Source organism: Lampetra fluviatilis, chromosome 3 (genome assembly GCF_964198595.1).
Source record: "Lampetra fluviatilis chromosome 3, kcLamFluv1.1, whole genome shotgun sequence".
In the NCBI taxonomy this organism is placed as follows: domain Eukaryota; kingdom Metazoa; phylum Chordata; class Hyperoartia; order Petromyzontiformes; family Petromyzontidae; genus Lampetra; species Lampetra fluviatilis.
Window position 1 is genome coordinate 3,135,309 of NC_136277.1, and position 27,185 is coordinate 3,162,493.

Sequence of the window (27,185 nt, forward strand, 5' to 3'; positions counted from 1 at the left end):
GCCGTTTACCTGTGTATGTTCTATAAACCTCTTTCTGTCTTTCAATATAATTCCAAGAAAGATTCATTCCACGCTTCTATGCACACGCTTGGTTTTGTTCCAAAATTCCCACGAATGACCACGTTTCTGAACCATGTTAAAGCGGGTGGTAAGCACCAATTAAAACGACGTGTTTTTTTTACAAAATGGTATACTACTTTTCATTTTCAAGTTCATGTTGCTGAGTTTTTTTAGCGGTGTATATTAATTGCCATGACGTACGGATTTTTAAACACGGTCATGACACAGTGGAACGAGATGTGAAAAGTGCGCGCAAAGAGGTATGAAGAAGTGCACGCTTGGATTTTACACCGTGCGACGGAGGAACACGTGGATCAGCGAACGCCAGCAAGTTGCAGACATGTCGACTCGACAAAAGAAAGTGGACTTGGGCAGCATGCGTCACAGAAAATGGATGGGCCAAAAACTAGTGGCAGCCAAACGGAGGGAACATGCCTAAAAGTACATAAATTGAGGAGATAATGAGATTAGTTCTTGTTGCAGAAGCTATAGCTGTAGCACGACTGTGAGTAATGGCAGAAGCATTGGAGAGACCTTAATCCCAAAGTGAATAGATCACGGCTGATTATTATGATGATGAAAAGCATCAGCACATCATGCTTGGCTATCTTATTTAATGCTGTATTCAATAATAAACCTGTTCTTTCATACAGTATTCGGAATTCAGTTGGTGCCATTATATCGCAAGAATTATAAATCCTATCATTAAGACAAAAAGCGAAGGATCAAAGAGATGCACAGAAAGCACTGCATTCACCCCAACTCACCTCTCCACCACTGTCACTAGTGATATGTATGGCTGCAAACTCATTTGTTTGTAAATACCTGTGTTTGCAAATACCTATGTTTGCAGCCATAGATACACCAGTGTCACTACATTTTAATTGTATTAAGTGTCACTGGTGATATCTATGGCTGCAAACACATTTGTTTGTCCAAGATTAGGGTTTAATAAGTTAAGGCCAGGCATTTTAACTTCACACTTTGGCATATTGTTTGTTGTTGTCACTTGCTGACATGCCCCAATTTGGCACAACTGTGAAAAAGATCTTCATAGCTCATTGGATTCCTCCAGTTTAAATAAAGATTGTGATTCTAATATATTTAAAATGTTAAATTTCTCTATGTTTATTGTTCAACACCCAAATCATTATATTTAGAGCTCAGACAATACATTGGCCAGACCAACGTGAATATGCTTCAAAGGAGCAGATCAAGGTGGCTACATACAAAGCTTAAGCAAAGCAAGCAAGCCACTTTAAGTACATTTTAATTGTATTAATTGGTGTATTGTTTAGTGTATGGATACTATCTACGGTGTTGGGTTTAATGTAGAATTGAATTAAGTAACGAAAAGCAGTATGTTGGATTTCATCTGAAGTATTGGAAAGACTAAATATGTTGCAATAATGGTACGATAATGGTACAGCAGTGAATAACGGTTGCAATCTAGGATGTGTTAAAATTATTCGAGTTTACAAGTCAGTAGTAACTGGTAGTGAGAAGGCTTTGACCACTTTTTATCGGCGTTAGCATCACATTCTTTAAACAAGTACCTTAACTATAGCGAAATATATTTTTAATTTAGGAGCTTTCGTGACTGCAGGAATTATTCTTTGGTTCTTTTCGGTTAAGTCACGTCTAAAAATAAAATAATAAATTAAAATAAAATAACATATACGACGTTTCGATTGCAACACAAGCAATCATCATCAGGCATAAAAGAAATAGCAACAAAAATCTAACTAGAAAAAACTATAGACAGACATACAAGCAGACAGACATCACAACGGCACACAGAGAGAGGAGCAAGCTGACAACGCGGCACGGACACGCAAGCTTGTGTGCCCGTGCCGCGTTGTCAGCTTGCAAGCTTGCGTGCCCGTGCCGCGTTGTCAGCTTGCTCCTCTCTCTGTGTGCCGTTGTGATGTCTGTCTGCTTGTATGTCTGTCTATAGTTTTTTCTAGTTAGATTTTTGTTGCTATTTCTTTTATGCCTGATGATGATTGCTTGTGTTGCAATCGAAACGTCGTAATATGTTATTTTATTTTAATTTATTATTTTATTTTTAGACGTGACTTAACCGAAAAGAACCAAAGAAGAAATATATTTTATTCAGCTCTCTTAAAAACGAGCTCCAGATACAAGCTTTTATTAGTGTAGATAAAAAAACGTAGCCCTCCAAATACAAAATGGAGATTTGGATTTGAGATTTAAAAATCTCATTTTGCGTCTGGACGGAGAGTGCAGCAATAAAAGCCTCCACAGACAAACCTTCGCATGGCAGTTTCCAAGAGAAAACGTCCAAAATATAATGGCCGATGGTAATCTGTCCTAATCCTATGGTAACTCCCATTCTTTATGCAGATTTGTTTATCTTAGTTTACTCTTTACAGTTGCAAAGTATACATTTTTATCAATAAGAATGAACAAAAATGTAATGCTGCATGTCGAAAAATGTATTAATTGCTCTCGCTAATTAATCATTTAAGAATTCCATCCATAATCGGTATTACACCCCTTCCAATGTACAATATTAATTCTTAAATGTGTTACAAAAAAACGTTATTTCTCACATTAATTATCAAAATTGTCTCATTTATGTGTGCTAGCAATTAAGATATACAATTTTAATTTCAGTCACATGGGGAAGCATAACGCATTTCAGTGATGCTGACCTCTTTGCCCCCCATGGCCTGGAACATCCTTTCCAGTTGCACACGTAATTGCTGGATGTTATTCATCAGGAAACAGGCCTGCATGAAACAACAACAAAAAACACACCGTTAAAAACATCAGCATTTATATATTCTTTAAAACATTATTTCAATTATACTTTTTAAACATTTTATTTTCTTTAATTGTAACCGTCCCTATTAAAAATGTGCTGACGATGTGGATAAATGTGGAAAGGGATAAGATAGGCTAACAGATATGGAATTTGGTTTAACAAGTCAGCTTTCGCGACCAAAATGATCCATAAGAGGTTTTTTTTGGGTTAGATTGCGTAAATATATAAATGTGTCGTTAAAACACGCAACCAAACCTCTATTATGGAAGATATATAATTTCTCTGACAATCAACATTTATTCAAGTACCACATTTGCCTTGTAGTGAGGCATACGGAGAAGCAAGTAAATCAGCTACAGGACCCAACTGAACATCTTAAGAACGTGCGTGTTCAGTACAGCTTTGTATGCCTGTGAGACCTGGACATTGAAAAATACTGACAGCGATAAAATATTGGCATTCTAATTGTATTGTTACAGAAGGATAATGCGTCTAAACCAGATTCAAAGAGTGATCAACAGAAGTAAGAAAAAGGTGGCACATAGCAGAAGATGTGATGCAGGCAGAGATGAGAAGGACACTGGCACTATTTAGACACACGTGTAGTAGAATGGACAACAGAAGGAACATTCAAAGTCTGTTGTTCAGAACAATGGAAGGAACCGGAGAGAGAGGAAGACATAACAAAGAATGGCGTGATGACGACAGATGTGCACTACTTAAGCATATTGGCACAAGACAGAGGAAAGTGAAAACAAATGATGAGATGTGCAGTAGACACCCAAGGGCTATCTGCCCATGGATCGTGATGATTGCGATGATGAAGCAACTCTGCTGTTCCCCGTATTGGCATTTTCATATTTTCATGAAAAAAAAGTTTTCTCCACAAGATTACATCAGGCTTGGGCCCTGGTTTACGACTTCACAATGTGTAAGGTTCAGCATACATTTTCCAAACGTTGCCCTGTTAAATTGTTTTGGTTCATGTGAAAATTACCCATCGGTAGTATGTGGAGTTGGCAGAAGTCTGTGTTCACAACAGTTACCAAACGTCAATCCAAATCCCACAACAGCAGTTAAAGGGGTGTAGCACTGAAACAGTGGCCTCTGCCAATATCCAATCCTGCCTGAGAGGAAACTGCAAGTGAAAGTTTCGGGCGGTCTGGAGTTAGCTTTGGTGCTCAAGCTGCTGGTATGTTTTTTTTTATTAACATAGGTTATACACGCTTGTACAGCAGTTGCTTAATGGTGCGATTTATGGACCCCATTGAGATAATACGTTTCAATGCCTGTCGAGGAAGTACAGCAAATAGATCAATTCCTCTTCCTTGCAGCCGGTGGCTAGAGGCTTGGCTGGTATTGCATGAAGTAATGAAGAAAGGCAACATTCTTAGTTACACCTTAGCCAAGGGATGCATATGTAATAGCAGAGCTGAATACAAGTGCCGACTAGACCCATTTGCTACATGGTGGAGAAAATAAATGTCCATTCAACTCTAGCAAATGACTTTTCCCAATTTAAAACAATTATGTATGCCTCTTGTATACCTTAATATTGAACCATAATGATAGTCTACAAATGTTATAGACTCAGCTATCATTGGAAAGATGGTATTAACCACTTATTGTCAATCAACCTTCACCGTCAGCAGTGTGGTGTCTGGAGCGGGGTGCAGTGATTTCCTGGCGTCCCTTCGCTGCATTGGCATTGCTGCTGCATTGGCATTGCTGCTGCTTTGGCATTGCTGCTGCATTGGCATTGCTGCTGCTTTGGCATTGCTGCTGCATTGGCATTGCTGCCCCGCCCATGCCGCTGATACACTTGGGCTACGCCCATCTCCAAACCTTTATAAACAGTTTGCCTTTAGAAACTAACTCCTTTTCCTGATGACGACCACTTATGTTGCGATCGAAACGTCGTGATATCTCTATTCACTTTATTTTCATTGTTATTTTTTCTATCTACGGGACTTTACCGAAAGAACCAAAGAATATATATTACAGAAGATATGTAGACAACAGATACAGATGCAGTGAGGTCAGAGAAGGGAGACTTTGACAAGAGATAGTAAGATAAGACTTATGTTTATACAGTGAGGGAAAAAGTATTTGATCCCCTGCTGATTTTGTACGTTTGCCCACTGACAAAGAAATGATCAGTCTATAATTTTAATGGTAGGTTTATTTGAACAGTGAGAGACAGAATAACAACAAAAAAATCCAGAAAAACGCATGTCAAAAATGGCCCCGTCCATCGTCCCTTTGATGCGGTGAAGTTGTCCTGTCCCCTTAGCAGAAAAACACCCCCAAAGCATAATGTTTCCACCTCCATGTTTGACGGTGGGGATGGTATTCTTGGGGTCATAGGCAGCATTCCTCCTCCTCCAAACACGGCGAGTTGAGTTGATGCCAAAGAGCTCCATTTTGGTCTCATCTGACCACAACACTTTTACCCAGTTGTCCTCTGAATCATTCAGATGTTCATTGGCAAACTTCAGACGGGCATGTATATGTGCTTTCTTGAGCAGGGGGACCTTACGGGCACTGCAGGATTTCAGTCCTTCAAGGCGTAGTGTTTTACCAACTGTTTTCTTGGTGACTATGGTCCCAGCTGCCTTGAGATCATTGACAAGATCCTTCCGTGTAGTTCTGGGCTGATTCCTCACCGTTCTCATGATAATTGCAACTCCACGAGGTGAGATCTTGCATAGAGCCCCAGGCCGAGGGAGATTGACAGTTATTTTGTGTTTCTTTCATTTGCGAATAATCGCACCAACTGTTGTCACCTTCTCACCAAGCTGCTTGGCGATGGTCTTGTAGCCCATTCCAGCCTTGTGTAGGTCTACAATCTTGTCCCTGCCATCCTTGGAGAGCTCTTTGGTCTTGGCCATGGTGGAGAGTTTGGAATCTGATTGAATGATTGCTTCTGTGAACAGGTGTCTTTTATACAGGTGTAGGGGTGTTACGGGAGGGCAAACAAACACACAAGGGGTGTTTGCGCCCGCACACGTAAGGGTGGCTACATCCATGTCCGCAACGGTTAGCCCTGGGGGGCTGTGATGGTGCTGTGATCCCCCACGGCCCCACCCCTCGGGGGGGAGTTGCTATATAAGGCGGGGAGCCGGTGGGCTCGGGGTCGAGTATTACAGCTTAACCAGCGAAGATCGAAGACCAGCAGGATAGGCCCTGGGACTCCCCTGGCTCGCTGTCCTTCTAAGGACCGACCAGGGCAAGCCAGCGGCGCGGCCCTGAGAGCCCAGAGCCGATGCTCTTGTAAGAGCCGGTCTGGTTGGCTAAGGGTGACGAGATCCTAGCTTGGCCAGAGCTGGATCAGCTAGCCTCCCCAAGCTCTCTAGTGGAGGACCTGGGAGCAGACTAGCCGGGCTAGGGGCCGTTACCCCTTCAAATATTGTGTTCTGCCCTTTGGTTGAATAAATAAGTGTGCCTCCGACTACGTCGTCTACGTCTCCTTGAACTCACTACACAGGTAACAAGCTGAGATTAGGAGCACTCCCTTTAAGAGTGTGCTCCTAATCTCAGCTCGTTACCTGTATAAAAGACACCTGGGAGCCAGAAATCTTTCTGATTAAGAGGGGGTCAAATACTTATTTCCCTCATTAAAATGCAAATCAATTTATAACATTTTTGACATGCTTTTTTTTTGGATTGTGTTGTTGTTATTCTGTCTCTCACTGTTCAAATAAACCTACCATTAAAATTAAGGACTGATAATTTCTTTGTCAGTGGGCAAACGTATAAAATCAGCAGGGGATAAAATACTTTTTTCCCTCACTGTAAGTTAGAGCTGTATTGAGATAAAAGGTATCAAATATAGAAATTGGGAGGAAATGTGTACAATTTTGCCTAACTTAAAACATAAGTGTATCTTGTCGCTGGGCAGAAAATGTGATTGAATTTTATGACCTGTTGAAAAGTGGTTTGAAGTGTAGATAACCCCAATATGAAGGAATTTGAAGTCCAATAGAGAAGCGAATCCAAAGAGTCAAAAAGGGATGAGGTGATTGCAAACAAGAGGTAAGGACCCCTGCTCGAACATGCCCTTACCCCTTGCATTAAAAATCATGTCTGGGTGACCAGAGCTGAAACCGCATTGCGGAGAAGAAATATTCCGAGGCAGGCTAACAGCATTTCGGGGGCATCTTGTCAAAAGCAAGCATTGAAGAAGCAGAAGTTCAACAGAACATCATCTTACCGCATTACATTCCCATTTGAGGTAATAGTGAGTAAATATACTTACGTGTAGTATAAGGAAGAATTACATTTATAATGTACATTTATAATGTATATTAGTGTTTCAGGAGCAGGAGGCAAGGACACAAACGATGGTCCGTGTTTATTGGACAAGAGGAGATTTATTAAGCTGAGCCGAGCGGCTCTCCGAGGTTGGAAGACCGAGCATGGAACTCGCACGTAGAGATGCTGTGTGGATAGCGATCGATGGAAACGAGGGTGAGGCACTCACATGAAGCAGAGTCGAACCTTGGTTGTTTTGTCAGTCGCTGTTACATGTGCAACTGTGTAAGACTAATGAGGTGGGCGTCATGTACAAGGGGCAAACCCTGCCATTATATAATGTATGTGTGAAGAGGCGCTGGTAATATAAATATTTTTTAGAGATACACTCTGGGTGATGAGGGGATGATACAAACTAAACATCCCTCCATTCTAAAAATGCCATTCTCTCCGTTTGATATCTTCTCATAAGACCTGTGTTAAATGTTATCACTTCTCTATGAAGAGTGTTGTTGTTGTTACACCTTTGGTTATTGTTATGTTCAACTAATATTGGAATGTTATTTGATTATTTTGGTTCCATTAAGGAGGAATTCAAATGCTATGGGTGTATGGCTGTATAATCGTAAAGAATAAGTTTTAGCCAAAATATCATTCTCGTTCATATTTTTCGACATTTAGGAATTAGTACATTCTGAATAATATTTCGTGGGATCCGGAGGGGTGAAGCATGCTACAGGGATTTATCAATGGGAATTAGATGGATAGTGAAACAGTGAGGCTCTGCAACCATTGCAGAGACAGGGTTTATATCAAGGCTTTCTGAAGGAAACCCAAGCATTACCCAACCTAAGAACTGGCTACATTCTGTGGTTGAAACATGGGTTCCTCTTATGTTGGCTTGTGAAGTAGAGAGATTAGATTTATGGATGCATTCAGTAGTCCACAAGTGGCGTAAAATCAACACTATAATACAATATTTAAGAGGCCTTGCAATTCTAAGTATAGTGGGCATAGTTAAGATAGCTGGGGACATTACTGGGTGTTGTTGGGCTTAGGAGAGTCGTGACACGTGGGGACTTGTCAGTTCAGTGGTGCTGGGCATGAGACCCTGATTGAAATAAGAAACCCGAGGGGAAGAAAGAAGTGGCGTTCGGCGTGTACAAAAATAGGGGAGACACAATGAGGGGGAGCTATTGGGGAGTAATAGGGAACAAGTTCTATAAAATAAGTTGTGAGTGCACGCATAACTCGTGAGAATGTTTGGTCATTATAGCAATGGTCTGGTTTTGTTTGCTTGATTGTTCAAACACTACTTATAAGATGTGGTAGAACAACTGACAGCCAGCCATTCAAGAGTTTATTTAGGATATAATAATGATAGAATACGCTGAGGAGCTCAAGGTTTTATCATTTATTTGATGTCTCTGAATTTACAATCGGACATTTAAATGTCAACACGGACGTTGCTATCAGGGTAAGGCGCTGGTGAATGGAAGGGACATGGAGTCTTGGAGTAATAAGGTGTTAATAATTATTATCTTGTGCTTACTGGTACTTGCTTAGAAAATTTAATAAAGATAGCATAATGGACAGTGGCTTGTGAATAAAACTGTGAGGAGGGGAGAAGAGTGAAAGTGGTTAGGGTTCCATCCCGAGAGAAGGTGTGGTTGCAGTTTCTAAAGAGAGTGGCAGCTTTGTGAGGACGGAAGGTGTTTGGAATACATAATTAAGGATTGAGAGGAACGATAAGTCAAAGAAATGTGGAAAGAGTGATATTTTGTCCGCTGTGATTGGTATTATTTGACAGCAGGAAGTGGAGTGATAAGGCAGTCTTATTTCTGCACTGTCGTTTACATTGTTTTAAAATAGCAATATTACAGAAAATAACAAATTATATATTCTCTTAAGTCATCAGAAACGAAAATGTGATTTAATTGAACATCTTGAAGTTGAAAGTGCCGATGCAGCAAACATTACACACTCACCACTTTTTCCTGGGAGCAGTATTCCTTGAAGTACTGGGAGATGATTTCCGCATAATTCATCAACACCTTGCTAATGGTCTGAAAAACACATTCAGAAATGTTCAGTGTGTTCCCAGGATTTAATACAGCCCAGGAGTGTAAAACTGAAATAAAGAAAAATATTTTCCAAAACAATTTTCAAAATCATAGTTGAAAAGTCGAAATGTACTGCAGTTGCAATATAATTATAAGTGTCACGATTCAAAACTAAAAGTGCATTTGCCAAACAAAGTTTAGATTTTTTTCAGCAAAGCATTATAATTATAATAATATAGCACACATTACATTAGGAGGCTTTGCTTGTGGAGTTAACAAAAGAGTTAACGGTGGTGGCAGAGTATTAAATACATTCCTTAAAGATACATTCACACGACTTACATTTGAAAAACTTTTTTTACACGGAAAATAACTTTTTTTTATAGTTTAGAGACCACAGTGACTGTAAGGCTGAGTGGAACAACAAGTCTACAATGTAACATTAATCTGTGTGGTTTGTGCCTACTCACATCACCATCACATACATTTGCCTTAAATATTTGACTTAAACATAGAAGGAACAAATTGGGACAAGTATAGGAGGGCAAGGGTTATTTTTTAGAACATAACTGACAACTTGATAATCTTATTTTAAACACTTTTGTGTGTTGAACTCTACGAGAAAAATCGAGACAAATGGGCAATTACTTAAGATGTGCCATTTTCAACGATGGAGCAACAAAGTGATTCGTGCTACAGGAATTACATTTCAGATACTTAGTGGAAATAAAAGTTAAACATTTATTATGATTGTAATTTTTAAAATGTACGTTCTTCTTAGAGCCGGATTATCCTCATAGCACAAGTAGCTACAAATGCTACGAGCCCCACACTTTCAAGCACCCCGCGCTAAATGCTTTCAAGCTATCAATTCCGGTTCAGTGATTCTGCACTTGCTCTATTACTATTGTACTATACCGTCTTCAACTTTATGAACGACTGGGTGTTTAAGGTAAGCGATTTGTCGTATTATCTGGCTGTATAGCAAATGAAAAAATACAATCACTTTACGATGCAAGTAAAAAAATTGTGTTTGATATTTATGTGTTTTTTATTTAGGGCCCCATAAAAATACATTGTACAGGCCCCGCAACGAGCTTAATCTGGCACTGTTTCTTCTTGTTTCCGGGGGGTCCCCGCACCCAATGTAAAATTTTCCCACACATTCTTTGCTACTTATTTCGTGCACGTGCCACCGTCTTCTCAGTCCCATCGTGTTGTAATCGGAGTGGTACCGAATCGCAAAATATCGTCGCAACCCTTCAACAATGAGTAGCAAGTGCAGTGCTAGTGACAGCGCAGGTGACAGTGCGTAGTACAAAAGGTGAACGTGCAACTGGTGTCGGGTGCCATTTGAATCTTCCTCTGACGAGCGTACGTACGATAGTGAAGAATGTTCATGAAATAGAAAGCAAAGCTAAGCATGCTTTAAGCATTTGGAGGTTAAAATTACACGCAAAGAAGTGTTATCGTAGAAAACATTTACGATGGCTGGCGTTATTGATAGAGGATCTGCACAACAATAGCATGCCCGTGGAGGGTTTTACAGATTTCAGGCACGATGTAGTTTTAAGAATGTAAAAATACTGGGAAAGTCAGCCAGTGCCAACACAGAAACGTTTTTCATGAAAAACTTTTTTTCAGGAAAAACGTTTCTGCAGAAGGTGGGTATGACCCAGTGTAATCCACTCCCTCCAATAACGCACATCTCATCCACTCCTCAAGGTAAGTTCATACAAATGATAGTTTAAGGTAAACAAAAAAAATGCTGTTTTAGATTGTGTGCTTTTTTACACAAAAACTTATTTTACGTTTCAGTCATTGCTTAACAATGGCACAAATACGTTTTCTATTTAAAAAAGGAAACCGTTTTAAAGTTTACAGGGCTGCTTTGAAATGCTCAGAAAAAAGTTTTCAGTGAAGTGATTGACAAGTATAAATGCTGTTTAAAGGTTATTGAACTCAGAATTGGTTCTAAATGTGTGCATGATGTGTTGTTCAGTATAGTACAGGTACTGTACATAGACAGTACGTATTTTTGTTTGCTAGGTATGAAACACAACATTTCCCTAAGTTTACGGTTCCTTATCCCTACCTTATTCAATTGATTCTCATGGGAGAAATTGCCCCGCTTTGCATCACATGGGCAATGTTTACACTCTCATGGTCCCTATCTCCCCCACCCCAGTTCCCATTATTCTTATGGGGAAAAATTCCCCGTGAAACATTGTTTCGTTATAAGTTGCAACTTTCTGGTCCCTAACTCTGGCATATATCGGGGACCCCCTGTACCATTAAAATCCACGTGTCATTTTGTTTGAACGTCTTTAAAAGTAGATGCAGAAGTGTATTTAATCATTGACACAGAGTACATTGTGAGCCAAACACGACACATCAATAAAACAGTAGACGGACGAATATCGAACCCTCGGCAACAGCTTTTGTAACCAGACAAAAATATGAGTTGCTTCCAGACTATAAACATTTTCCTCTTCACTACATTTAAGAACCAGCCTACCGCTTTACTGCGATAACTACATTTAATGATGTTGACTATAATAGTCAACTGTATCAATGCCTTAGATTAATAAAACCACTAGGGCATATTTTTTGAGAAACCATGAGCAGATAACTGCTGGCATAAATAGTGCCATCTCAAAAAAAAAAACCGTGCCAGTGTACATACCGCTGCGAATGCTGCATACCAGCTAGAATGTAAGCCTTCATGGTGTTGAAGGTGGGGAATACGATGACTGGTTTATTTACCTTGGCAAAACGCCTCATAAAGTGAGCAACAATCTCTGGATCAGGACACTCCAACTTCTTGATGATCTCAAAGCTTTGGTTGAGTTGTGTGAACACGTCCACCACTGAGCAGGAGAAGAGGGCGTGCTCAGATGTTTGCTGAAACTGAAAATCACATGACAAGGGGAATCAGGAATAACATCAATATTTTATATGCAATTTTATTTTTAAAAATACATGTCAATTTCACATTCATCTAAGAATAATACACAAATCTAATTTCAAAAGTTGAAGTGACAACCAGATGACGCCAAAAGGTCCAACACCATGTGAGACTAGGCTCTAAGGAAAGCTGTCTCGGGTGTGGACCAATCAACTTCAAGGACAGTGCACATTATCAGAGTTATGTTCTTTTGTTTGTATTATGACTGCAGGTATTGTGGTCTATGCAAACATGACTCCTTGTAAAAAGGTGTCAGTTTTGTTGCCAGATAGAAGGGTAAAAAACCAATTATCATATTTTTACTGGCAAATGAGGTTCCCATAGTATATTTAAACCTTTTAAAACTTCAAATTCGACTGGTGTGATTGCCTGGATTAGGTCACAAGGGACTGATGGGGTTGTCCTGATAATTAAAGCAAAGATCAAAATGGTGGATATTTTTTGTATGTGGACATGTGCAGATGTTTATTCGTGAAAATGTATCAAATGAACTGTTATTGTGTTAAATAGGTAACTCTTTTTAGTTTGTTGCGCAAATGATTTCTATTTCTATACGTATATATAAATTTATCAAATTCCCTACCATTTCTATGGTTTTCACAGCCTAAGTGCCAGTTCTTGCCTAATTCCCTTCCCTCCAAGTTTTTGTTGGGGCTGGTTCATGGCTGAAATATTGTAGGGCAGGGGTTAATGTCTGGCCCTCCCTTGCCTGTGTTGTGTTCAGGAGTGTTAACCACCCATGTATGCATCGTATTATGTGAATACTAAGCCTGTGCCTACACTTTGGAGTGGAACCAGATTGAATAAGATTTTTTTTTTAACGTGATTTGATAAAAATTTGATGCCCATAAAATTATACGCCTCTGGATTGCAAAAGTCCCAGGTTAGAAAACACTGCGGGGCATCTTGTAATGAAATCAGCAATAAAGTATTGCTATTGAAGGATGATAATGTACAAGTATTTGATTTGATTGTATTTAATACATATTAACATCTGAGCCTCAAATTTAAAGGAATCTCAGAAATGGTTTATGAATCCTCAGAGGGGGCCCCATCTGGCAGTTTGCCCCAGGCCTCTAGAAAACCTTTCCGGGCATTTCTCTCCACATGTTTCTGTATAATCGTATTCAAGGTTTAATGTGTTGCTCTCTGTGTGTCTCTCTGTGTGTCTCCATGCCTCTCTCTATGTGCAAGTATATCTGTGTATCTCTCTCTCTCTCCGTGTCTCTCATTGTGTTTTCATGTTTCTGCATACATATCTCTTCTCTCTGTCTGCATGGTTCTCTCTGTAATGTGTTTGTGTGTTTTGCTCAGTGACTCCATATCTACAAAGGCCAAGTAGCCTGGGGATTGCAATTGTATAACCCTGTTGTGTCTCTGGGGAGACTAGGCTCTAAGGAAAGCTGTCTCGGGTGTGGACCAATCAACTTCAAGGACAGTGCACATTATCAGAGTTATGTTCTTTTGTTTGTATTATGACTGCAGGTATTGTGGTCTATGCAAACATGACTCCTTGTAAAAAGGTGTCAGTTTTGTTGCCAGATAGAAGGGTAAAAAACCAATTATAATATTTTTACTGGCAAATGAGGTTCCCATAGTATATTTAAACCTTTTAAAACTTCAAATTCGACTGGTGTGATTGCCTGGATTAGGTCACAAGGGACTGATGGGGTTGTCCTGATAATTAAAGCAAAGATCAAAATGGTGGATATTTTTTGTATGTGGACATGTGCAGATGTTTATTCGTGAAAATGTATCAAATGAACTGTTATTGTGTTAAATAGTTAACTCTTTTTAGTTTGTTGCGCAAATGATTTCTATTTCTATACGTATATATAAATTTATCAAATTCCCTACCATGTCTATGGTTTTCACAGCCTAAGTGCCAGTTCTTGCCTAATTCCCTTCCCTCCAAGTTTTTGTTGGGGCTGGTTCATGGCTGAAATATTGTAGGGCAGGGGTTAATGTCTGGCCCTCCCTTGCCTGTGTTGTGTTCAGGAGTGTTAACCACCCATGTATGCATCGTATTATGTGAATACTAAGCCTGTGCCTACACTTTGGAGTGGAACCAGATTGAATAAGATTTTTTTTTAACGTGATTTGATAAAAATTTGATGCCCATAAAATTATACGCCTCTGGATTGCAAAAGTCCCAGGTTAGAAAACACTGCGGGGCATCTTGTAATGAAATCAGCAATAAAGTATTGCTATTGAAGGATGATAATGTACAAGTATTTGATTTGATTGTATTTAATACATATTAACATCTGAGCCTCAAATTTAAAGGAATCTCAGAAATGGTTTATGAATCCTCAGAGGGGGCCCCATCTGGCAGTTTGCCCCAGGCCTCTAGAAAACCTTTCCGGGCATTTCTCTCCACATGTTTCTGTATAATCGTATTCAAGGTTTAATGTGTTGCTCTCTGTGTGTCTCCATGCCTCTCTCTATGTGCAAGTATATCTGTGTATCTCTCTCTCTCCATGTCTCTCATTGTGTTTTCATGTTTCTGCATACATATCTCTTCTCTCTGTCTGCATGGTTCTCTCTGTAATGTGTTTGTGTGTTTTGCTCAGTGACTCCATATCTACAAAGGCCAAGTAGCCTGGGGATTGCAATTGTATAACCCTGTTGTGTCTCTGGGTGTCTCTCTCAATTTCTCTCTCTCTGCATTTTTTAATCCATGTATTTCCGTGTCTCTGTGTATATGCATTTGTGTGTGTTTCTCTGTGTTAACCCTGTCCAGATATGTGTCTCTTTGCACATCTCTCTGTGGTAATATCTTTCTGTGCATATGTATATGTGCCTATGTCATCTCTGTGTCTCTCCGATTCTCTGTTTGTATCTATGTATACGTTTCTCTGTGTCTCTCTGTCTTTTGCTGAGTTTATACAAGACCACGTGCAGCCCAGGGGCCGTAATTGCATCTCCCTGTCTCTCTCTATGTCTGGGTATATATGTGTTGCTCTCTCCCCATCTCCAGGTATCTCTCCATGATTCAAATTCGCCCCATATCTCTTTCTGTGTCTACATGCCACTGTGTAGTTATCTGTCTCTCCATCCCATGTCTTCCTCTGCATCTCTGTCTCTTGCGTATACACCTCCGATTAACGTGGTTGGCTACGTACGGCACGAAATATGTTTATACATACAGACATGCTCTCTGTTTCTGTGTATATTTGTGTCTCTCACTATGTTGCCATCTCTCTCGCTTCATATTTCTGTACTGTGTCTCTCTGCATCTCTTTTTCTCCACGTTTCTCTGTCGTTCAGTCTGCTCAATGCTTTGTCTAGTGAGGACCTTTTACATGCACAGGATGTCGCCGTGAATTCCATGTGAAGAGGTTATGTGGGCATAACGTGTAGACTTGAGTTCCCCCTGCCACCCTTACCCCTTAGAGGGGTGAAAGAAATCAAGTTACACGGCCCATGTCAACTCGAGCACTGCGGTGAAGAGGCTCATGGCGACATAGGTGCTAAATACTGTACTGGATGTACATGAAAATATATAGAAGCCTACAAAATATATATATATAAAATACAAAAGAACACGATATATATCGAATTATGATATACACTGCATGTATAACACATGCAGAATATAACCGTACACTTTATACAATAAATATACTGTATTTATAATAAATAATGTGCAGCATAAATTCTAGTATAGTATGTATATTCTGTAAATATAATCCAGTATATAGTCTATGTGCTGTATATATTGTATAAACTACATCTGAAGTGTGAAAAGAAGACTACACTGATAGGTAAAGTAACAAGGTAATGGACAAACTAAGAATGTAATGCATGTGCATTTGTCTGAGTTCTGCATTGTTTCAGAGGTATCATTCCAAATCAGTCGAGCAGCATTATTTTATCATCAGCTGCATAATGCTGTATGAAAGCTACCTGGTCTTCGTTCCATACGAAGCTCTGGGTCTTCTCAGCCACAGTTTTGCCCTTCGTCCTCCATGCTTGCAAAATGTGGACCCCTTTAAAAGGAACATTTTCTCTGGTTTGAAGCATTCATGCTGGCCTGCCTACAATCCATTGTGGGTATAACCAGACTGGATTGCGTGAGTAGGTCACAGATCCCTGAAGTATATCTACAAAGTCTCATCAGTGAGATGCCCTGGCGGCGAGGCTGCTTTGGCTGGGTCATGTAGCCCTCATCCCCAGCCACCACATGTCCAAGACGCTTCTGTTTGGCCAGATAGAGAGAGCTAAACTTTTGCAGCACAAGCTCGAGAAAAGGTGGGCTGAGAAGGATGTGCAAGCTGATTGGACTTTCCAATGACTATTACCAGCGGTGTCAAGTTTGGCTTCTGAGGAGTCTCGTGAAGGATGCTACTGGGCAGTTAAGAGGCAGATGCCCTCCAACAAATAACTGAGCCAGCTTGCTGTATTTTAACTGCCTGGCACAACAATGAGCGGAGTGCCAGGCAGTTAAAATACAGCAAGCTGGCACAGTGGGGAGCACAGGTTGTGAATCTGCCAGTCATCTCAGTCAACCCATAGCACCTGGGCCTGTGCCGTGGCCTCCTGCTAGCGAGCCTTTGACACTCACGTGACGGTTAAAAGTGAATCTAGCCTGGCACAAGCGCTGTGGTGATATCACTGTCACTTAGTGGCTGTTGTAAGGCATGGTGCACACGCTGTGGTAACTCGGCAATGCGGCGTGAGCTCACATCAACTGCATGGTTCTCTCTGTAATGTGTTTGTGTGTTTTGCTCAGTGACTCCATATCTACAAAGGCCAAGTAGCCTGGGGATTGCAATTGTATAACCCTGTTGTGTCTCTGGGTGTCTCTCTCAATTTCTCTCTCTCTGCATTTTTTAATCCATGTATTTCCGTGTCTCTGTGTATATGCATTTGTGTGTGTTTCTCTGTGTTAACCCTGTCCAGATATGTGTCTCTTTGCACATCTCTCTGTGGTAATATCTTTCTGTGCATATGTATATGTGCCTATGTCATCTCTGTGTCTCTCCGATTCTCTGTTTGTATCTATGTATACCTTTCTCTGTGTCTCTCTGTCTTTTGCTGAGTTTATACAAGACCACGTGCAGCCCAGGGGCCGTAATTGCATCTCCCTGTCTCTCTCTATGTCTGGGTATATATGTGTTGCTCTCTCCCCATCTCCAGGTATCTCTCCATGATTCAAATTCGCCCCATATCTCTTTCTGTGTCTACATGCCACTGTGTAGTTATCTGTCTCTCCATCCCATGTCTTCCTCTGCATCTCTGTCTCTTGCGTATACACCTCCGATTAACGTGGTTGGCTACGTACGGCACGAAATATGTTTATACATACAGACATGCTCTCTGTTTCTGTGTATATTTGTGTCTCTCACTATGTTGCCATCTCTCTCGCTTCATATTTCTGTACTGTGTCTCTCTGCATCTCTTTTTCTCCACGTTTCTCTGTCGTTCAGTCTGCTCAATGCTTTGTCTAGTGAGGACCTTTTACATGCACAGGATGTCGCCGTGAATTCCATGTGAAGAGGTTATGTGGGCATAACGTGTAGACTTGAGTTCCCCCTGCCACCCTTACCCCTTAGAGGGGTGAAAGAAATCAAGTTACACGGCCCATGTCAACTCGAGCACTGCGGTGAAGAGGCTCATGGCGACATAGGTGCTAAATACTGTACTGGATGTACATGAAAATATATAGAAGCCTACAAAATATATATATATAAAATACAAAAGAACACGATATATATCGAATTATGATATACACTGCATGTATAACACATGCAGAATATAACCGTACACTTTATACAATAAATATACTGTATTTATAATAAATAATGTGCAGCATAAATTCTAGTATAGTATGTATATTCTGTAAATATAATCCAGTATATAGTCTATGTGCTGTATATATTGTATAAACTACATCTGAAGTGTGAAAAGAAGACTACACTGATAGGTAAAGTAACAAGGTAATGGACAAACTAAGAATGTAATGCATGTGCATTTGTCTGAGTTCTGCATTGTTTCAGAGGTATCATTCCAAATCAGTCGAGCAGCATTATTTTATCATCAGCTGCATAATGCTGTATGAAAGCTACCTGGTCTTCGTTCCATACGAAGCTCTGGGTCTTCTCAGCCACAGTTTTGCCCTTCGTCCTCCATGCTTGCAAAATGTGGACCCCTTTAAAAGGAACATTTTCTCTGGTTTGAAGCATTCATGCTGGCCTGCCTACAATCCATTGTGGGTATAACCAGACTGGATTGCGTGAGTAGGTCACAGATCCCTGAAGTATATCTACAAAGTCTCATCAGTGAGATGCCCTGGCGGCGAGGCTGCTTTGGCTGGGTCATGTAGCCCTCATCCCCAGCCACCACATGTCCAAGACGCTTCTGTTTGGCCAGATAGAGAGAGCTAAACTTTTGCAGCACAAGCTCGAGAAAAGGTGGGCTGAGAAGGATGTGCAAGCTGATTGGACTTTCCAATGACTATTACCAGCGGTGTCAAGTTTGGCTTCTGAGGAGTCTCGTGAAGGATGCTACTGGGCAGTTAAGAGGCAGATGCCCTCCAACAAATAACTGAGCCAGCTTGCTGTATTTTAACTGCCTGGCACAACAATGAGCGGAGTGCCAGGCAGTTAAAATACAGCAAGCTGGCACAGTGGGGAGCACAGGTTGTGAATCTGCCAGTCATCTCAGTCAACCCATAGCACCTGGGCCTGTGCCGTGGCCTCCTGCTAGCGAGCCTTTGACACTCACGTGACGGTTAAAAGTGAATCTAGCCTGGCACAAGCGCTGTGGTGATATCACTGTCACTTAGTGGCTGTTGTAAGGCATGGTGCACACGCTGTGGTAACTCGGCAATGCGGCGTGAGCTCACATCAACTGCATGGTTCTCTCTGTAATGTGTTTGTGTGTTTTGCTCAGTGACTCCATATCTACAAAGGCCAAGTAGCCTGGGGATTGCAATTGTATAACCCTGTTGTGTCTCTGGGTGTCTCTCTCAATTTCTCTCTCTCTGCATTTTTTAATCCATGTATTTCCGTGTCTCTGTGTATATGCATTTGTGTGTGTTTCTCTGTGTTAACCCTGTCCAGATATGTGTCTCTTTGCACATCTCTCTGTGGTAATATCTTTCTGTGCATATGTATATGTGCCTATGTCATCTCTGTGTCTCTCCGATTCTCTGTTTGTATCTATGTATACCTTTCTCTGTGTCTCTCTGTCTTTTGCTGAGTTTATACAAGACCACGTGCAGCCCAGGGGCCGTAATTGCATCTCCCTGTCTCTCTCTATGTCTGGGTATATATGTGTTGCTCTCTCCCCATCTCCAGGTATCTCTCCATGATTCAAATTCGCCCCATATCTCTTTCTGTGTCTACATGCCACTGTGTAGTTATCTGTCTCTCCATCCCATGTCTTCCTCTGCATCTCTGTCTCTTGCGTATACACCTCCGATTAACGTGGTTGGCTACGTACGGCACGAAATATGTTTATACATACAGACATGCTCTCTGTTTCTGTGTATATTTGTGTCTCTCACTATGTTGCCATCTCTCTCGCTTCATATTTCTGTACTGTGTCTCTCTGCATCTCTTTTTCTCCACGTTTCTCTGTCGTTCAGTCTGCTCAATGCTTTGTCTAGTGAGGACCTTTTACATGCACAGGATGTCGCCGTGAATTCCATGTGAAGAGGTTATGTGGGCATAACGTGTAGACTTGAGTTCCCCCTGCCACCCTTACCCCTTAGAGGGGTGAAAGAAATCAAGTTACACGGCCCATGTCAACTCGAGCACTGCGGTGAAGAGGCTCATGGCGACATAGGTGCTAAATACTGTACTGGATGTACATGAAAATATATAGAAGCCTACAAAATATATATATATAAAATACAAAAGAACACGATATATATCGAATTATGATATACACTGCATGTATAACACATGCAGAATATAACCGTACACTTTATACAATAAATATACTGTATTTATAATAAATAATGTGCAGCATAAATTCTAGTATAGTATGTATATTCTGTAAATATAATCCAGTATATAGTCTATGTGCTGTATATATTGTATAAACTACATCTGAAGTGTGAAAAGAAGACTACACTGATAGGTAAAGTAACAAGGTAATGGACAAACTAAGAATGTAATGCATGTGCATTTGTCTGAGTTCTGCATTGTTTCAGAGGTATCATTCCAAATCAGTCGAGCAGCATTATTTTATCATCAGCTGCATAATGCTGTATGAAAGCTACCTGGTCTTCGTTCCATACGAAGCTCTGGGTCTTCTCAGCCACAGTTTTGCCCTTCGTCCTCCATGCTTGCAAAATGTGGACCCCTTTAAAAGGAACATTTTCTCTGGTTTGAAGCATTCATGCTGGCCTGCCTACAATCCATTGTGGGTATAACCAGACTGGATTGCGTGAGTAGGTCACAGATCCCTGAAGTATATCTACAAAGTCTCATCAGTGAGATGCCCTGGCGGCGAGGCTGCTTTGGCTGGGTCATGTAGCCCTCATCCCCAGCCACCACATGTCCAAGACGCTTCTGTTTGGCCAGATAGAGAGAGCTAAACTTTTGCAGCACAAGCTCGAGAAAAGGTGGGCTGAGAAGGATGTGCAAGCTGATTGGACTTTCCAATGACTATTACCAGCGGTGTCAAGTTTGGCTTCTGAGGAGTCTCGTGAAGGATGCTACTGGGCAGTTAAGAGGCAGATGCCCTCCAACAAATAACTGAGCCAGCTTGCTGTATTTTAACTGCCTGGCACAACAATGAGCGGAGTGCCAGGCAGTTAAAATACAGCAAGCTGGCACAGTGGGGAGCACAGGTTGTGAATCTGCCAGTCATCTCAGTCAACCCATAGCACCTGGGCCTGTGCCGTGGCCTCCTGCTAGCGAGCCTTTGACACTCACGTGACGGTTAAAAGTGAATCTAGCCTGGCACAAGCGCTGTGGTGATATCACTGTCACTTAGTGGCTGTTGTAAGGCATGGTGCACACGCTGTGGTAACTCGGCAATGCGGCGTGAGCTCACATCAACTGCATGGTTCTCTCTGTAATGTGTTTGTGTGTTTTGCTCAGTGACTCCATATCTACAAAGGCCAAGTAGCCTGGGGATTGCAATTGTATAACCCTGTTGTGTCTCTGGGTGTCTCTCTCAATTTCTCTCTCTCTGCATTTTTTAATCCATGTATTTCCGTGTCTCTGTGTATATGCATTTGTGTGTGTTTCTCTGTGTTAACCCTGTCCAGATATGTGTCTCTTTGCACATCTCTCTGTGGTAATATCTTTCTGTGCATATGTATATGTGCCTATGTCATCTCTGTGTCTCTCCGATTCTCTGTTTGTATCTATGTATACCTTTCTCTGTGTCTCTCTGTCTTTTGCTGAGTTTATACAAGACCACGTGCAGCCCAGGGGCCGTAATTGCATCTCCCTGTCTCTCTCTATGTCTGGGTATATATGTGTTGCTCTCTCCCCATCTCCAGGTATCTCTCCATGATTCAAATTCGCCCCATATCTCTTTCTGTGTCTACATGCCACTGTGTAGTTATCTGTCTCTCCATCCCATGTCTTCCTCTGCATCTCTGTCTCTTGCGTATACACCTCCGATTAACGTGGTTGGCTACGTACGGCACGAAATATGTTTATACATACAGACATGCTCTCTGTTTCTGTGTATATTTGTGTCTCTCACTATGTTGCCATCTCTCTCGCTTCATATTTCTGTACTGTGTCTCTCTGCATCTCTTTTTCTCCACGTTTCTCTGTCGTTCAGTCTGCTCAATGCTTTGTCTAGTGAGGACCTTTTACATGCACAGGATGTCGCCGTGAATTCCATGTGAAGAGGTTATGTGGGCATAACGTGTAGACTTGAGTTCCCCCTGCCACCCTTACCCCTTAGAGGGGTGAAAGAAATCAAGTTACACGGCCCATGTCAACTCGAGCACTGCGGTGAAGAGGCTCATGGCGACATAGGTGCTAAATACTGTACTGGATGTACATGAAAATATATAGAAGCCTACAAAATATATATATATAAAATACAAAAGAACACGATATATATCGAATTATGATATACACTGCATGTATAACACATGCAGAATATAACCGTACACTTTATACAATAAATATACTGTATTTATAATAAATAATGTGCAGCATAAATTCTAGTATAGTATGTATATTCTGTAAATATAATCCAGTATATAGTCTATGTGCTGTATATATTGTATAAACTACATCTGAAGTGTGAAAAGAAGACTACACTGATAGGTAAAGTAACAAGGTAATGGACAAACTAAGAATGTAATGCATGTGCATTTGTCTGAGTTCTGCATTGTTTCAGAGGTATCATTCCAAATCAGTCGAGCAGCATTATTTTATCATCAGCTGCATAATGCTGTATGAAAGCTACCTGGTCTTCGTTCCATACGAAGCTCTGGGTCTTCTCAGCCACAGTTTTGCCCTTCGTCCTCCATGCTTGCAAAATGTGGACCCCTTTAAAAGGAACATTTTCTCTGGTTTGAAGCATTCATGCTGGCCTGCCTACAATCCATTGTGGGTATAACCAGACTGGATTGCGTGAGTAGGTCACAGATCCCTGAAGTATATCTACAAAGTCTCATCAGTGAGATGCCCTGGCGGCGAGGCTGCTTTGGCTGGGTCATGTAGCCCTCATCCCCAGCCACCACATGTCCAAGACGCTTCTGTTTGGCCAGATAGAGAGAGCTAAACTTTTGCAGCACAAGCTCGAGAAAAGGTGGGCTGAGAAGGATGTGCAAGCTGATTGGACTTTCCAATGACTATTACCAGCGGTGTCAAGTTTGGCTTCTGAGGAGTCTCGTGAAGGATGCTACTGGGCAGTTAAGAGGCAGATGCCCTCCAACAAATAACTGAGCCAGCTTGCTGTATTTTAACTGCCTGGCACAACAATGAGCGGAGTGCCAGGCAGTTAAAATACAGCAAGCTGGCACAGTGGGGAGCACAGGTTGTGAATCTGCCAGTCATCTCAGTCAACCCATAGCACCTGGGCCTGTGCCGTGGCCTCCTGCTAGCGAGCCTTTGACACTCACGTGACGGTTAAAAGTGAATCTAGCCTGGCACAAGCGCTGTGGTGATATCACTGTCACTTAGTGGCTGTTGTAAGGCATGGTGCACACGCTGTGGTAACTCGGCAATGCGGCGTGAGCTCACATCAACTCGGGGTCGCCTCGCCCGGTACACCAACATGAACGTGCTTTTGGGTCTGGTGTCATCACTGTCATAATGTGTGATGTGGATGGCATTGAACCTGGAGGGGTTGCAACTCATGGGAAGCAAGGTGGGTGGTTCCATTCTTTCCTGCATTGTAACGCATAGGCATTGCACCATGTGTAGTAGGCTTTACCATGTTGACATTATTTCAGTTGACACGACGAGTACATGTGAAAGGCTCATCGTTGAGGCAGCTCTAAGCCTGGGGGCTGCAAACAACCTCACAGGAGATCAATACCAGGCCTCCTCCACCACCAAAACCATTGTACAAAGTTCCGTAATTAATGTACTCAATGTGTTCCATTTTACATTTGGTAACTTGTCATGTATTCACTACCCTGAGGGTTGAATATAATGGCTCTGATACAGCCTATGGAAAGCCAAACCAAGGAGTAGTCATGTAGTAAACTTCTCTCGCCCCACTCATACTACTATTTCAAAAACTGTTTATTTTTTCCTGCGTAAATATTATATGTGCAGTGCTAAGAAATGCTGTGATTATTGCATGTGATTTTTTTGTTTATTGATGCCACGTGAATATGTTATAGTCAAGGTTATGGTATGCGATACACTGGATTGGTTCAATAACGTTAAACTGTATTGCAGAAGACAAGCAAGAAATAGGATGCATAATAGTTGCACCGTTCAACTTCCGCTTTAGTCATATTGTGGCATTTTATTAATCCTATGAACTTGTGGTTTACTTTTTGTAGCTAATAACATTTTTTTACAAGTAAAGATGTTTTATTAACGACAGACGATAGGTATACTAAGTGTGAGCGAGAGGGGGCATTGGTGGGAATGGTGCTGAGGGTGTGTGGAAATGACGGAAGGCGTGGCAGTGAGTGGAGTTCAGAGATAAGGGACAGCAAGGGGACAATGAGGGAATGGGTTCTCTGTACGTGCTGATCACAAAAAAACGAAAGTCCATCCAACACCTATATCATTGGTTACGTGGAGATAATTGTGCTTTAATCCAGTAATCGCGGACAAATGTTGCTGTTATTGGGTGTCATAAACAAGTGGTTTAAAATATATGTTAAAGAGTCCCATGGATTTACGGGCTTTGTCCAGCCATGTTTTTTTGTTGTTTCAGAAATGTATAAAATCAGTGAATTGATCAAATGATAAATAACAAAATAGATTAACAGAATATATTTTACAACAATGGGACAGGAAAAATGACGGCATAATCATAAATCGATTAAGTATTCACCATCTCAGAGTCGATAATGGCAGTTATAAGAACCAATTAAATAAATAACAAGGAATGATTTAAGAAAGAAGGCAGTGAAATTAGACTGAAAAAAAGAAACGCTAAACGAGTCACGTACAATAATGAATCAGGGAAACAATTTAAAACAAAGCAGTAGATTTATAATAGCTATAGCCATAATTGACATTGGATTGGCATCAATATAATAAGAACAAAAGCAGGATAGAATTGTTTTGGAAAACTGAAATGAATAATGAATGGCAGCAAACCATTGAGCCTGAACTGGATGCGTTGTTGTTGTTGTAATAACTGAATATCGCTACCTATGAAGTATGGATCCGAAACTTGGACAAATGCAATTAAAATTGAATAAAAGTTGACAATTGGGCACAAAATCATGGGTAAACACACGCTTGGAATTACACGAAAATATGAAAAGGAACACTGGATTAAAATAACAAACACAAGTCACAGTCACAATGTTGAATGTTGAACAAATTAAGTGGGCTTGAGCAGGGCACATGACTTATGGATAATGGATGAGACTGGTGATAGAAAGATAGTGAAAGAAGATAATGTGTTTATAAGAGCACGGCCATCACATGAATGTAGTAATGAGATCAGTTCACGTGTAGGAGTGAGGTGGATTGTAGCACCGCATGAAAGTGAAGGATGGTGAAAGCAAGAGGTATTCGTCCAACTGAGGATAGACAACGGCTGATGGTGATATTGGTAAACTTAATACTTTATAATCTCAAACCAAGCAGAGAGGTTAAGATTTTCACTTAGAGTTAATATATAAATTTCGAGGTGATAGGTATTATTTAAGATGTGTATATATAGTTTGATTGCCCTGAACTATATACGTATGCTTTTTCTTGAAAAATATATGGATTAGCCTACCCCATCCTTCTTGTCTCGGTCCAGAGCGCCTCGCAGAAATTCCAATGAGACCTCTTCATTTTCATCCAACCACTGCAGTACAAATGGCTCAAACCACCTACAACATCGACACACAGCACCACATGACATTTAACAATCTAAATTATGTTCCACACATAAAACAAAGGGCTTTGGAAGAAACGAGCATTCATCGTATATAAGTCAATCAATAACCTTCATGAAAAGGTGAGATCCCACACAGACAAAGGGAAATACTTTTTTCCACACACAAACTATTTTTGTCTAAGCGTTTATTTTTGCCAGCAGGATTTAGTTTTCCACATAAGTGGTGTGTCTGCCGTGGAGAAAACACATGATTCAGCCTGGGTTTCCATGCTGTTTTCCACCCAGTAGAGAAATACTATTTTTGCCGTGCAACACTTTTATAACAAAGGCTGAACTATATCCATCCAATTGTACACACCCAACACTCCCATGACAGTACAACTTTTTTTCCTTTCTTCGTATGGAAGTTTCTGTGCTATGGTTATGGGTCCTTGCGCTTCCTAGTGGTCTACTATGATGCCCATGCTTCATCATGTGTTGGTGTTGTGGAAACTCTTAAACAAATGTATCTATTTTTTTTAGCTTAATCTCATCCTTTCACTTTATAAAGTAATCACAAGCACTTTGCTGTGAAACTGACAAAAAAGCAAAATGAATGTCACAAAGTTTGTGGCATAGTGGTTAGTGCCACATGATGAGTAACCTGGAGTTCAATACCCACTTCATGGCTAACATCATGATTTCCGTATTAGTCCTGGCCCCCGCTTAGCGAACCTGCACTGACCAGCGTGATGAAGAACAATCAAACAACCCCCAACGACCAACACGACATGGGGAAGCCTTCATCCAGGAATTGATTGGAAAAGGTTTCCAAATGATTATTTTCTTCATAATTTGTGGAGTGAACATGGCCAAAACCATTCTGTGCCGTTCGTGGATATCACACCTTTTCCCCTTTGTTGAATTGCACGCATTGCCTGTAATGCTGCACAGACTTACAGAGGATCCAAGGGGCACCACACTTTCATCTGATTGACGGAGGTTCTTAAGTTACCCTCAACACATTTAAAGCATGATTTTCTATATAAACGAAGACCGCTGTGGGGTAAAACATTTGGATGTTACCAGAACATCCATTGCAGAGAAACAAAAAACATTAACAAATATCAAAACACATTGTTACGTAAAAGATGATCATAAAAAAATAAGAATGAGATGACAAATAATAATGATTATAGTAACAAAATGGTTGTTGTGACTGCCTTTCTCAAAAGTCTGCCACCATCGATATTGATGGAACAATTCCCTGTGAATAAAGAAACAGCACGATCTTGCAACTTGTCTATGTTATTGCGATACTCATTTCACATTGCAGGACAATTCACCGTCTGCACGTGGTTCTGGCAGTTGGAGGCGACAGTGTACGGAGTGATGTGTTCTGCCGCTCCATTTGCGCGATTCAATTTCTTGCGAGGTCTTATTATTTATATTTGTATATGATGTTTATGTTTAAATTATTTTCCCTGTGCATTGTCTTGAGATGCGTGTAGTATTTAAATTCTGTATAAGTTAAATTATAATGATGATGACAATAGGCATAACAATTTTAACGCCGTGATGAAGGTGGGTGCTTTTGTTGCAAGTCATTGCC

The 27,185-nt window shown here is 40.9% G+C and overlaps 1 protein-coding gene across 8 annotated transcripts in view; it reads right to left on the reverse strand.

Moving 5' to 3' along the window:
• Positions 1-27,185, reverse strand: part of LOC144951455 (protein unc-13 homolog B-like) — a 250,122-nt gene that overhangs the window by 42,394 nt on the left and 180,543 nt on the right. For all 8 annotated transcript variants that reach the window (XM_078881764.1, XM_078881780.1, XM_078881772.1 and 5 more), the window contains 4 exons: positions 25,490-25,586; positions 11,935-12,078; positions 9,094-9,171; positions 2,739-2,816 (listed from right to left, as the gene is read on the reverse strand). In XM_078881764.1, coding sequence (XP_078737890.1) covers positions 2,739-2,816; positions 9,094-9,171; positions 11,935-12,078; positions 25,490-25,586 — 397 coding nt within the window. The remainder of the gene's footprint in view (positions 1-2,738; positions 2,817-9,093; positions 9,172-11,934; positions 12,079-25,489; positions 25,587-27,185) is intronic.